Source organism: Platichthys flesus, chromosome 20 (assembly GCF_949316205.1).
Source record: "Platichthys flesus chromosome 20, fPlaFle2.1, whole genome shotgun sequence".
In the NCBI taxonomy this organism is placed as follows: Eukaryota; Metazoa; Chordata; class Actinopteri; order Pleuronectiformes; family Pleuronectidae; genus Platichthys; species Platichthys flesus.
The window spans coordinates 10,379,405-10,393,657 of NC_084964.1; the positions used below are offsets into that span (position 1 = coordinate 10,379,405).

At 47.3% G+C, this 14,253-nt stretch overlaps 1 protein-coding gene across 2 annotated transcripts; it reads left to right on the forward strand.

Annotated features, from left to right (window-relative positions):
* Positions 1-221: 221 nt before the first annotated feature.
* On the forward strand, positions 222-13,920 carry LOC133931746 (katanin-interacting protein). 2 transcript variants are annotated; one of them, XM_062378690.1, is made up of 28 exons: positions 222-555; positions 1,813-1,901; positions 2,099-2,274; positions 2,707-2,819; positions 2,938-3,039; positions 3,202-3,321; positions 3,553-3,793; positions 4,051-4,182; positions 4,347-4,498; positions 4,728-4,834; positions 5,098-5,194; positions 5,288-5,497; positions 5,993-6,130; positions 7,061-7,916; positions 8,146-8,913; positions 9,002-9,210; positions 9,339-9,417; positions 9,535-9,712; positions 9,810-9,975; positions 10,369-10,535; positions 10,623-10,687; positions 10,960-11,070; positions 11,525-11,664; positions 11,782-11,883; positions 11,966-12,126; positions 12,639-12,665; positions 12,983-13,068; positions 13,172-13,920. In XM_062378690.1, the coding sequence occupies exons 1-28, from the start codon at positions 544-546 to the stop codon at positions 13,228-13,230; spliced, it is 4,863 nt and encodes a 1,620-aa protein (XP_062234674.1). In that variant the 5' UTR covers positions 222-543; the 3' UTR covers positions 13,231-13,920. The 2 variants fall into 2 exon arrangements, with proteins under 2 accessions (XP_062234674.1, XP_062234675.1); XM_062378691.1 differs by lacking the exon at positions 12,639-12,665.
* Positions 13,921-14,253: the final 333 nt, after the last annotated feature.

The following is a 14,253-nucleotide window of genomic DNA, read 5'->3' on the forward strand; positions in this document are numbered from 1 at the left end:
TGTCTATTTAGCATATACTGTTATAGTTCGAGTTTGGTTGATGTAGCTATGGCTTGGGGTTGTTGTCTAATGTTTGTTTCGACGAGCGCTTCAGTGTATCCCCGCACTGGCGCGTTGTGATAATGACGAATCTGCGATCGAGTCTGCAGCCGACCGACAACATCTGGAAGAAAGAAAACAACTCTCCAGTGGCCATGACTCCCAGTCAAACTAGCAGCAGCGGCAGCTAGCGGGATAGCCGCGAACTCTATCCCGATAGAGGGCAAGCGATGCCGCACATCTGTCAGATCGCTCACATGCCAATCGTGTGTTAAAATGCGTCCCGACCAGGACAACGGTTTGAAACCAGTTGTTCGACATCTGACTTGAAAACCGATTTGCTGCGCTGGATCGCTCGGCGGTTGGAGCCACACTTCAGACCGAGGTAACCGCGGGTTGCATGTCTCCTCTGTGTCTGTCCGCAGTGGTGGTCCGACACAAGGCCGATTCCCGGGATCTCTGCGGAGAGTGAGACATGGGATAAGTGTGAACCGCGGCCACAGGATGGACAGCGAGGTAAGACGGGCTCGGGTCATGTGACACCTCCTCTGCACATCACCGGTCACAGTGTGTGTTTACAGCTCCTTGTCTCCGCTCTGTCACTAACTGGTCTTCTTCTCCACTCCTCCTTCTACGTTTCCCTCGCTTCTCTCTTCTGCTGCTGACACTGGCCTATGCTGTAGCCCCTAGTTGACTTGTAGACTCTGAGTAAGGGCTTTGGGATTTCTCTGCTCGTCCTGCATGATTATGATGATTTATCTGATGTATGCTGGGATGGCATGAGCTGTAGGTGTCCATGTTATGTACACAAGCACCGACTGCCTGCCTGCAGAGTTTTAATGTGACATGTATAGTGTGTTTTATCGTGTCTCGTGTTGTTATTAAATGTGACCTGCACCCTGATCTGCTGAGCTCGGCATTTTGCTCCCATTGTCTGCTTTGACATTTGTTATGGAAGTGACAAATACAGCGGAATCTTAATCCCTGTCAAACCTAGCACCAGCTGAGGGTGAGGAGCTGGGAGACATCTGAGGTTTTAAAGAGGACGATTTCATTTTAGTCGAGACGACAAATGCTGGCTGTTGTGAGATGCATGTGATATTCAGTTGTTCTTCCCTTTTTATAGTCATAGATCTGTGACACGTGTTTGTCGACGCTAGTTTATTTGAAGAGGCTGCACTTCGTTTCATTAGCCCATTGAATTCAGGGTCTTCTCTTTTAAAGAAGACCCTGAATTTGGAATTATTCCAAAGGCATCTTGTCCAATGCCGAGTTAGTATTTCCCCTCGGTTAATCCATGTTTTCCCCCGCTGCTCCTTTCCCGTGTTCACATTTCCTCCTCTCACCTCATCTCAGAATTAAAAGTCTGCAGTCCAGCCCAGTTTATAAAATATGGAGATGACCGTGAAATCCTCACGAGAGAAGGATACGTGTCATGCAGAGTTTTAGAACCGCTTTAGATTGTGCTCACAAAGGGAGGCACCTGCACTCCAGCAATACACAGGTCTGTTTTCTGAGCAGTTCTTATTAAGGGTTTTTGGTCCCACTGCATGCTCTGTGTTGTTTCTTTATTTACTGGAGGAGCGAGTGGTTGGATTCATATCTTGTGATGTATCAAATAAAGTGTTTGTGGCTGTGGATACCTGTACAACAATGATGTGTATTGTAATTTTTGTTTTCCTCAAACAGCTGATTTAGGTTGTTCTGACTCTCTTTTGTGTGTCTGTGTGTGTGTGTATGTGTGTGTGTGAAAACATGCTTCTGCTCTTGAAGGAGGGCAACGCGTGCCAAGAGGAGAAGCTTGCGTCTGCTGTGGATGACACTCTGAATGAATATTTAATCACCCTCCAGCACAAAAACAGGTGAAGTGTTAGCACCGACTGTTGGGGAACTACCGATTCGATTTTCACAGAAGGAGCACTGATTGGTTCTCTGCATTGATAGCCCCCCCCCAAAAAAGCATTTGAAATGTCGCTTGATATTTGACTCTTGATCTTGATCATCTCAGACCTTAGATTTCTCTTCTCAATTTGAGTCACTCGTTTTCTTTCCTCCTCAGGATCCTCAAGCGCCTTAAAGCCAAAGACTCCAGGGAGATTGAGCTGGAAAAGCTGGAGCAAGGTTTCTCCATATATCTTAACGGAGCCAATGCTGAAACCGGTAGGAAGCCGCTCAAAAGCTCCAGCCACAAGTCCACTACCTCCTCACCTGCTTTGAGGCCTGCACGCACAGCAGGTATGTTGCTGCCGGACCAAAATAAACCTGGCACACGAAAACAAAAAATCCTTTTGTAAGACCCTTTTCAGTTTTATCACTGTATCACTGTACAAAGGCGAACGCTGATCTTGAGGGTTGAGTCATTTTCACAATGAAATCAAAACATTGCTCATCATCATACTCTATTCGGTGATGCTTCTGTCATCTGCAGACCATATGAAAACCAGCTAACAGCCACCACTCCTCAGCTCGTAGTTCGCTCGGCATCAACCCTGTGACGCTATCTCAGTGAATAAATGATAGCAACAGTTGTAGCTGGCAGCCGGTCTCTCGCTCTTCCTCTTTGGGCTGCGGACCATCTGCGCATGTGACCGTGTGTCCCTTCTCCTCCGAGGCTGTAGCCCGCTGCACGCCGCTCATGTTCTTTTCTGTGCTGTGACTCATCGGCAGATGTCTGTAGAAGTGCCCACCAGTTGAGCGAAGACGGCCATAATCTGGAGCAAACCTACGTGACGCGGAGCCACACAGCCCCGGGCAAGGTCCAGAGGAAAGAATGGGTGCAGGTAGAGGCCTTCGCTTGTCTCGAGATCTTTAGAAACCTTGATGATGTAAATCTTTTATAGTAAAAGTGTGCCTGTTAGATAATACATGTATTCAATTGTTCGTCTGTCGTTTGTGCAGAATTCTGTCAAAGTTCGAACAGAGGAAGGATCCAATTTACTGTTATGCCCAGAAACGCGCTACTCTGAGGATTTTGAGCCCTACAAAAGCTTAGACATGGAGGTAGAGTGAAGACACAACAAAGCCTAATAAGCCTGTGTGTGTGGGTGTTTTTTTTTTTTTTTTTTAGGGGAGGGGCTCTGTGTCAGAGGCAGCTGTCTGTACTGCCTAGCATCTCTCCATCTTTGCCATTTCCTCATTATCTAATCGCGGTGTTTCCCACAGAGCTCCAGTCTGCGCTCTCCTCGCAGTCCCTGCTCCCCGAGGGACAAATGCAAGAGCCAAGGAGGTCAAACAAGCCAGGAGCACAGTGAGAAGGTGCTCCTCAACCTGGAGGAAGTGAAGGTGAGAAGATGTTTTATTTCATCTAGTCAACATGGCATGAGATAAATGGAACCATCTAAATGTGTTCCATCCTCCTGGGTGTTAATTTGTCATGTTTCCTAGGGCTCGTCACAAAAACCAAGGGGACTCTTAATCTGTCATTATGCACGTGGTTGCATGCGCCTGCGGATGCTCAAGCTGATGACCGCGTGCATTGGCTGCCTACATAAACGCTGACCTTTTGTTACCTAGGTTCTGCGTCGGAGCCTGGTGGTCAGCATGAGGCGGAGCAGCCGCGACTCCGCGGGGGAGGAGTCGGAGGAGGAGTGGGTGGAGGAGCAGATTGAGAGAGAGGAGAGCACAGAGAGTCTGGATGAACTGGGGCTCCCTCTCTCGTCCTCCAAGTCCTCCTCGAGCCCTCGGCCCAGCAGCTCCCACGACCATTTTGACTCCTCGAACCTCATTGTCCTGGACTTTGCACTCTCACCTAAAGGTAGGTCGGCCGCATCCACTTTCACATGCAAATATATTATTGATTTTTAGGTTGAATCTGAAATGTCCGAAGAGGCTCCGTCTCCTCGTTATCTGCACCATGTGCTGACCGGTATACGATCAGGATAAACAAGTACATAAAATATTGAAGAGTTCTACTGTGTTTGTCAGAAACAATGAGGCACTTTTGTTCATATAAACTCTAAAAGGTATTCACTGTTCCTCCCTAACATGAAAAGTGTTTCTCTATTGTTCTAGGTCGTAAGATTCAACGTTCTCTGTCTGCAAAAAGGAAAGACAACTTTGACACCTACATACAAACCAAGCCTATGTTGGTGAAGAGCAAGACATTAGATAGGCCCCCTTCAGAAGGGACCTGGGATGGGCAGAGTAAGTGTTTTTATTTTAAGGCTAAATATTAACATTTCAAGAGTCTGACATGACAGTCAAGATTCACTCTTAAATGTAAAGACTGCCGACTTTGCACTGTGGAACAATCTCTTGATACAAGCCCAAATGGTTGTTGCTGACATTTTGTTGACATTTTGTTTCAGGGTCAAGAGGTCGTGTGGAAAGGCCCCTGTCAGCACCCAGGAAGGCTTCGGTGGAGGAGCAGGACCCGGAGGAGGTGGCGTGCCGGGTTCGCCAGGCCATCCAGAGAGAAAACCACTCGGTGCAGAGTCCTGAGCTCCTCAGTCGCAGCACGGTCCGCCCGCCCCACACTGCACTCCTCACATCTTTACTCCTCTCAGGCCATTAGCTAGTACATACGTGTTTTTTTTTGTTGTATTTCTATTACACCGATTTCTCTTTTCACTGTGTCGACCCTACGTGTAGTACATGTGCCCTTGATTTGAATACATTGATCTGGATTCGGCTTGCATGTAAACCCTGTCCCTAAAGCTTATTTATCTTTCTGCTTTCTCTTCATCTAGGGCAGGGCACACCAGATAACAAATGGCTTAGTGCACCACAACACCCACGACAAGAATGAGAGCAGTGTTAGTTTGGCCATGCAGAAAATCACTCTTATGGGCCCCAGGTATGTTGACAGAATACAACACCTACACACTGAATTCATCTGTCTTCTGATGGCTAGAAGGACACCTGGTGCACACTGTCAGAACATAAGAGTGTTTTATAGAAGCGACCGGGAACAGTCATTTATGGTGTGTATGCACCCCGACCTTGAGGAATTATTCATCAGTGTAGCTAACACACTGGTTAGCCATCCCTCACCACTGATGTGAAGGTCAGGGACCAGAGGGGAAGCAGCAGAGCTGAGGATGTCCTCCTTCTGTTCAGGCAACAACAGAAACTGCTGATGGCCTTGGAGAAACTGGAACCCGGGCCCGGCTGCAACATTCCTCAGAGCGTCCAAACAGAGAGCAGAAAGGAGCCGGTGAGTCAGTGACTCCGCCTCACATCGCAGATATGGATAATCCTGTGTGATACAGATAAAAGGTTTACAGAAATCCTGTGTTTTTCTTTGCAGAGAGTTCAGTCCTCAGCCGAGGTCACCCCTGCATGGTACGTTACCATGGAGATCCTGTCGAACTGGGGGAACGCGTTGCAGGTCGGCCTGACGGAGCTGCAGTTCTTCTGCCTCCGCAACAGGAAGCTGTACGTGTCGCCGCACGACCTGGACATCAGGAACACTGACTTCCCCGGGAATCTGGGGGCGCTCGTCAATGGAAAGGCCAAGGTGGGTCTGTGCTGCGTCAGCATCTCGTTTTGAATGGTTTCTGCTCGTGTGTAAGCACAAATCGAAACTGCATTACAAAATGACACCAATTAAACTCTGTCCATTTTTGAATATACACAGCCAGAGTCCTTCCCAGTGCCCTACATTGTGTTGCATGCCATTCAATTGAGTAATGTAGATTTCCTTTACATAATTATTACATATATATTTTTTGTTACAACAGAATTATAATATAAAAATAATTGAAATGTGCATAATATACTTTTGTTAGAATTATTAATCTTCATCATATTTAAATTACATTTTGGATATATTGAAATAAATATCACAGCAGATACTTTACATTATAATGACTCTTAGTGGCTGACAATAAAGAATCATTCCAAATAACAGGGCTCTAAAGCTTATTGAACTTATATTTTTTAAGTACACTTGTGCAGGTGCAACTGTCTGTGGTGTTAAAGGGATATTCCGTCTGTGCTCTTGGGTTGACAGACCACCAAAGAGCGTCACATGTGGACGTGTCCGTACCACCCTCCCATCCAGCTCTACTTCATCATCAGGAACACGGAGCGCTCCCTAGACTTTGGAATATCCCGCATCAAAATCTGGAACTACAACCGAAGCCTCAATGTACGTGCTTCTTATTCTTGTTTCATTCATGTCATTTGGTCGTTAGAGTTTCTAAAAACAGTCTACTTGTTTAAAGCCGAGTTCAATCTCTCCCATCTCTCCTCCCATCTTCTGATTTATCCCTCTCGCTCTCTCGTCCAGATATTGTTGGTTTCCATAAATCTCATAAATCCCTCATGCTTGTGTGTTGTCAGTATCACACAGGGTGTGGCATCGTTACATCGGGGGGGGGGGGGGGGTTAGTTCCCTTTAAGCAGTGGCTGGCTGACCTGCCAGTCAGGCTGTCCAAATGTGGAACAGTGAGAGATTAGCCCCAGAGGATTAGTGTTGGGGGGGGGGGGGAAACGTGGGCTTCTGCCTCTCAGCCTCACTGCTGCTCATAGAGGGGCACTACAGCCCCGCCTTATCTCTGTATATGTTTCTACCATTGTCCAGAACTACTTGTGTCTTGAACCTGCAAGGTAAGGACCTGTCGGCGAGCTGTAGATTGTAGTGTGACCTGGGTTTTCAGAACTTTACTGTCCTGAGGATCGAGCAGATTGGAGTTGGGTTTCAGACGTTTCTTCCCGGCAGACATGACTTGATATCTGTGAGCGTGCTAATTACTGCTCGCGTGGGGGGGGGGGGGGGGGGGGGGGACTCTGCATGACAGAAATAGTTTGTGAGATATTCTCTTCTGCACCCTATGCTTTTGGGTTTATAATTAGACCCATTTTTTTCTGTTTAAAATAATAATTATGTACTCAAAATAATATATATATGTATATACAGATATTGGTCTAAATATGTAGAATTTACTTTGAGTAGATCTTATAGATTAAAATCTGAATTATGTGGGTATTTATTAACATGAGTGTTGCTATGGAAGCTGTTAGATATAGTTCAAAGTTCAAGGTTCAGGTAAATGAAAATGCCCTGTTTGTTTTTTAGGAGCTTGACATCGGTGCTCGGCATATTAAGCTGTACCTCAACAGCACGTTGGTGTTTGAAGGCGAGCTGGAGAAGGGCTGCGGCAACCAGGTCTATGACTACAGCACCGCGGTCGATCTCTTGGATTTCCAGATCCCAGACTCTGTGGTTTCCAGCCCTGTGTGTTCAGGACACAATCTGCGGGGGGTCAGCCCCCAGCGCCATGAGGACAGGAGTGGCGGGGAGGCCAGCACCGTCCAGCAACACCCCATATCAGACACCCCAGGCCAGGCTATGATAGACATGCAGGAGAAATCCCATATGTCACTACCACCGATCACACCTTCAGCAGTGGGGGTTTCATCCTCCTCTCGCCACCCATCCGCGCAGAGACTTTTTTTCGACCTGCCCGCCTCAGAAGAGCCCGTCTCTCTCAGGCAGCAGGCGGTGCAGCCAGTGCCCATTGAGCAGACTGTCACCACCCAGCCATCCTCGACACGCGTGGCCCCCCAGTGGCTGCAGCCCCTGAACAGAGAAGTAGCAGAGGGCTGCGAGGCCGGCAGGGAGAGGCCCAGGTGGCTTGTGCCTCAGCACTCCACAGAGCCCAAATTATCACCAGCCTCATCCTCTTCCCTGCTCCCGGAGCTGCCCTGTAACCCGGGCCGGGTGTGCAGAGGGACTGAGAGGACAGTGAACGGGAGTCAGTGGAACGCGGACTCTCTGGACGTTAGCTGCGACCTGCTGGAGGAGCTGGGGGAGCAGAAGCCGGACAGACCCATCAGCGGACGCAGGAGCTCAGTTCGAAACAGTGTAGTTTCTGTTTCCGCCAAACAGACGGAGGAGCAGAACCTCAGAGCTGCAACACTGTCAAACACAGGTAGTCAATGCTGCCACCTTCAATATGTGAAGTTAAAATACTAAGGCACACCTTTTATTGGTATGTTATTTAACCCATGTCCTTTTGATTTCACCCTTAATTATTGCACTTTTTTGTGTGAAATTTAGTTATTAGTTAACCTATTAACACGTTTCTTGTATTCAGTGTTTGATAATGAATGCTAAGGCATATTTCCTTACTTAATAGCAATTGTTTGTGTATTTTCCAGAGGAGCCACTGTCATTGGTGAACACCAACAGGAGGCAGTGTTCGTCTCGGGCCCAGCTGCACAGCCAGCAGGATGACAACCTCATGGAGTCCTGGGACTCCCTCATTAAGTTCAACAAATGCCAACGTGGACGCATCGCCAACATGAGCTATGAAGGAGACATCTTCGATGACTTCATCCAGCAGCAGGGCCTTTCTCCCTCCACAGTCCCATCCAACCCCTCCATGGCACCTAGGAGCCCCCTTTCCTCCTTGACTACTCAGGGGACTCTGTGCGATGTCCCTGACGATGATCCATCCATGGAGCGGGAGGACGAGTTTGAAATCCCAGTTCTGCCACTGGGTCAAAGGCTGGTCATCAACATCCTGTCTACCTGGGGCGACCGCCACTACGTGGGCCTCAATGGCCTGGAGGTGTTCAGCTCCAGCGGAGAGCCTCTGCGACCTGCTCACATCCGGGCGGATCCTCCAGACATCAACATTCTCCCTGCATATGGCAAAGACCCGCGAGTCGTTCACAACTTGACCGACGGCGTCAATCGCACACAGGACGACATGCATCTCTGGTTGGCCCCGTTCACACCCGGTCGCAACCACACCGTCTTCCTGGACTTCGGAGCCCCCTGCCAAGTGGCCATGATCCGTGTGTGGAACTACAACAAGTCTCGCATCCACTCTTTCCGGGGGGTGAAAGAAGTGGAGATGCTCTTGGATGGAAGGTGCATCTTCAGGGGAGAGATTGCCAAAGCTTCAGGGAACCTGTCCGGAGGTAAAGATTGGTAAAGATGGTGTTTCACCTGCTTTTGGTTGTTTGGATCAAACTTGTCCTTTCTCCTGACTCTGTTGTCTTTTTTCAGAGCTGGACCAGTTCGGGGACACTATCCTGTTCACCACGGATGATGACATCCTGGAGGCTATGTCTCGTTACGATGAAACCTTCCTCAGTGAAGGTGAGGGCCGTGAGAGTCTGTCGAATGAGGAGGAGCTGCAGAGGCCGCGCACCGCCGATGGAGAGGGAGAGGAGAGACCCTTCACACAGGCCGGTTTCCGAGAGGAAGACCTCGCTGTGAGTACAGGCTGTTACAGAAGTCTCCTCAGAGAATCTTTTTAAACACTCTTACCATTGCAACCTCACATCATCAACAGAACACTGGATTATAATAACGCTATAAATGTTTTCAAATATTTTCTTAGTTGAAACTTCAACTCAACCCCACCGTGAGCCAGTCTGAGAAGAACATGGAACATATTCCGGGGATGTTCACTGGAAAGTGTGAGTATAGCAACGATATCCTGTCACCACATGTTCTGTTCTCCCTTTATTTAAATTTTTTTTTAATTTCTGGATGCTCAAAATAACTGTCTCTCTCTCTCTCTCACTCTCTTCCAGGCCTCAGACTGGAGCTGTTGCTCACTTGGGGGGACTCCCACTACATGGGCCTGACTGGATTGGAGGTGGTGGGGAAAGATGGAGAGTATGTGCCTTTAGACCTCGGTATGATGGCCGCGTCACCCTGCGACCTCAACGACCTGCCTGAGTACGGACAGGACCAGCGAACACTCGATAAGTACGTCCAACACAAAGCGCTTCACATGGTCAAGAAAAACCAAATATTACAATAAAAAAAAATCCACACTCTTTATCATCTGTTTTCCGATATCCAGGCTTGTTGATGGCCAAAACATTACCACTGAAGACCAGCACATGTGGCTGATCCCTTTCTCCCGTGGAGATTCCCACACCCTGAACATTACGTTCCCCACAGCCCAGACCATCGCAGGACTCCGCATCTGGAACTACAACAAGTCTCCTGAGGACTCCTACAGAGGGGTGAGATGCTTCTCTGTTGGACTCAGCCACAAACGGCTGTAAATAGTACTCGTGATCGTAAAACATGTATATTAAGCTGTATTACACTGTAGATACTAAACTGTGGAACAACAAATTCCACTATTGGGTCAGTTCTCTCAGAGATCAGTTGAGGTTTTTAGATTTATACAGGTGACAGAGACAGATGGTGTGGAAAGCCAAAATAGAATTCACACTGGCATTTGGCACATGATTGCAAAGCAGCTTGAAACATCACGTAGTTTACACTGAAAAGGTGAGAAAGCTGCTGTGTGATGCTACCAGGGATTCGTTTCTAGGTTCGACCTGAAATGTTCCATTCAGTCGATTATACACCACACACAACTAACAAATGTCTTTTGTATTTTGGTGCAGGTGAAGTTGATCCATGTTTTTGTGGACGATGTCGCGATCTCCCCGGCGGAGGGATTCCTCATCAGGAAAGGGCCGGGCAACTGCCACTTTGACTTTGCACAGGAGATCCTGTTTGTGGACTTCCTGCAGACGCCGACTGACAGCAGCAGCTCTGAAGACCACCACAAGTAGGAGCCAGCGTTCAAACCTCCTATTTCAGGAGAAATGAAAGAATGTCATTCCCTAATTTTCTAATTTTGTGGTTTCTAATTCAGAGTCAGCGCTAAGAAACAGGAGCAGGCCAGCATGGACTATGAAGCTCCCATCATGCCTTGTGGCTGTATCCTTCTGCCAACCATAGCAGGAAGTGATGGTTTTGACACCTGTGTGTTTTGCCCCTGTTTGCAGTTCCCATGCAATATTTTGATATTTGCAAGTTGCTTTGGTAACAACATTGTGTGCACACGAACGCTGTATATGTAGCCATGTTGAATGGAACTGTCACAGCTGGCTGACAGTCTAAGCGCAGCCTGTGTACCATATAGACAGTATAAGTATCTAAGTGATTTACCAGATGACCCCTGTTATACATCCTTGACCCTAACCCCTCAGTCATTTTTCAGCTGCAGCTTTTAACAACCTGGGGAGATCCGTACTACATCGGACTCAATGGCCTCGAGTTTTACGACCACAACCACCAGAAGATCAGTCTCAGTGACAACAGTATCCTTAATAGTCTACCTCAGCCTCCATGCATCTCTCCTCACTAACCTGGGCTCTCTTCACCCGCAGTAATAAATCCACATTTTATTTCACGTGGTCTGATTGTTTCTCACTTCCAAATTTTTTGTTTAAATCTACAGACAATGGGTTAAATAATCTTATGAAAATCCACTGGACTTCAAAGGTATTGTAATTATTAGGTACCCCTGTGCTTTTTTTAACAGAAAATGTCAGGGACTATGCAATCATCTTGGTTTAGCAAATACCAACGGCACAGTTTCCATCAGAAATCTGGAGATGCAAAGAAGAGAGACATCAAGGTCAAAAAACCTTCTATAGCTGCTGCACAACCAGTCCTATGCTGATTACATTTATAAGGATAGGACACATGTACTTTTGCAGGCATAATAATAGTTACTAATAAATATCTGTACCTTAACATCGTGTCCACCAGACATTGCTGCTTTTCCCGACAGTGTGAACGTGCTGGACCATGTGAGTGGTGATGTCAGGACCCCAGATAAATTAATAGATGGAGTCAACAGTACCCAGGATGGAAGACACACGTGGTTAGCCCCGGTTCTCCCAGGCCTGGTGAGGGAGTATGTGTGTGTGTGTGTGTGTGTGAGGGAGAGAGAGAGACCAGACTGCAGTCAGGTAACACCCTCCGATCAGAGTTAGCAGTTAAGTGAATTTCCTGTTTCCCTGCAGGTGAACCGTGTGTACGTCATCTTTGAGCAGCCGGTGACCGTGTCGATGATCAAGCTGTGGAACTATTCTAAAACGCACCAGAGGGGAGTGAAGGAGTTCGGGGTAAGCCGCTCTGTCTATTAGCTGGACATTCATGTTCGAATCCGACAGCAAAGGGTGAATGTGTCCCTGTGTGTGTGTTCAGCTGCTGGTGGACGACCTCCTCGTGTACAACGGCATCCTGGACAGTGTGAGCCACGTGGCTCGGGGCATTCTGCCGACCTGTGACCCGGTGGTGCCCTACCACACCATCCTGTTCTCAGACGATCCCTACATCACACACTGTGAGAGGAACACCGTCATCAGGTATCTGTACTTTCTGAGCCTATATACACTGTAGGTGTAAGTGATTGGTTGTGCAATTACTTTTACAAAGGACCAGCAGTCCCCTTAAATTGAATCAAGCCGCACCTAATTGCACACAGTCATCGATATCAGTCCCCAAAATATGCCGGATTTCTGGATCCCTGAGTTGGATACACACTAGACCTGACCGATACCACATCCTTCCACCAAATTTCGAAAACGACCAAACCAGCGAACGGGTGGAAGGCTTAACCTCTTTGGCAGAGGTAAGATAGAGATTGTTGGTCAGCCCTGCATCTTTTCCAGGACATGCATGAGTCATGTGTCATGCATGTTTCCTTGCCATTGAATCATAGACAGATGACCTTGTACCGTGAATTAACTCATGAACATTTGATGAGGGAATGGCTGAAACAGAGACACACATTTTTTGACAGAGGAGAAGTGGTTCAGTCCCACTGTTCTCGAGCAGTGACTTGTTCTGAACGGAGATGTGCTCTTCTCCACCTCAGCCCCCTTGGCAGCAGACACTACCCACAGTGAGTATCAGAGCCCCCGAAAGCTTCGTGTCAGCACCCCCCTGTGGTCAATCCCTGTATTGAAGATTCCTCCGGTGCCCTCAAACGCCCCCGACCAAGCCACACCCTCCTTCCAACACACCCGACGTGTGAACCCTCAGTCCCTCTCCCTCGCCTCCTCTCTCCTATTGCCTCTCTAGCTCCACCTTTGGTCTCAAAGCCTGAACCTGCCGACTTCAGGCTTTGTTATCAGTCACTCCTCCATTTTGTGTCATTTTCCCACAGACGTATAAGATTTACTCACTTGCATCTGTGTTGTTTCTTCCTTTCTCTTGCAGTAATTACGTGGAGGATCAGGATGTGAAGATGACCAATGACAACCAGATAGTCCATCACACCAAGATGAAGCAGACGGCCGATCCAGGTGAGTCGGGGAAACACGTGGACTTGGATTAAAGCTCTTTGGGCACATGTACACGGCAGTTAAAAAAAGACCATCAATTCCTCATTCTCCCCTTGTTATACAGCTCTTCGACCCAAGACCTGCATGACAGACGGTGGGAAACATGGCAAGAGGAGGTACTGACTTTTTTAAAGCCACTTTCTGGTGGATGACCTCCCTTACAACGAGATATCCACATCAGCCCCCCGAGCCGTGGTTTGTAGTGTTGGCTTGACACCCCCCACCGAAAAGGACAGAGGCTGCACGATGGGTTTACACACACTCTCCCTCTCACAGAATTCCACTTTATGGTTGGATCCCTCGCTTTCGACCCAACGCCCACACGTACATATTAATTAACCCCGACACGTTCTACGTCGTTGCCCCGGTCGTCCGTCCCACGGTGCCAGGATAAATCTGTCAGGCTGCATTTTACCAGCCCTGTTCTTGTGCCTCGTACCTAACACTATATCTGTGGCTGCTACCTGTGACTTTTGTGCTGCATATTTAAAGGCTGCTTGTGGCGTGTTTTGAAAAAAAGGAGAAGAAATACATTTGCTGTGAGGCCACACAGATACACCACTCGTAATGCTATGCAGACACCTATTTATACCTGTTGATCATTTATACCTGGTAGCTATTATATTTCAAAGCTAGTGGCTTTACTTTGGGAAGTGCTTCTACGCAGGTTTTGACCTTTTACAAGATTTATATTGGAGATGAAAGTGCCAGTAGTCACACGTTTGTACGTTTCAAGCAAAAGGAAAAAAGAAAAGTGCATGTACAACTTCAGAGTATGTTAAATAAAAAAATTCCACAGTTGTTTTCAACATATATTTGGCTCTACATGACTTGGTCAGTTGTTTTCTGAGTAGCATCAGGTAGAAAATACTTGTCTGTGATACAAGTGACCTTTTACTGAAGGCGCTGTAAAGCAAACATTTCCTGAGCCAGTAGTTTTAGTAACTTAAATCAGAAATGGAAAAAAAGATCTACTTTTTCCTGTTTTGGATTTTGAACAGGAAACTTCTTATATGCAAATACTCTCACCTTACCTCAGATTGAGAAATATCCTTGAAAAAATATATGGATAAATGTGGTTGTACCCTCACTATAATACTTGGTACTTGGTGTTGTACTACTCACTTATTCAATATTAACTGTACT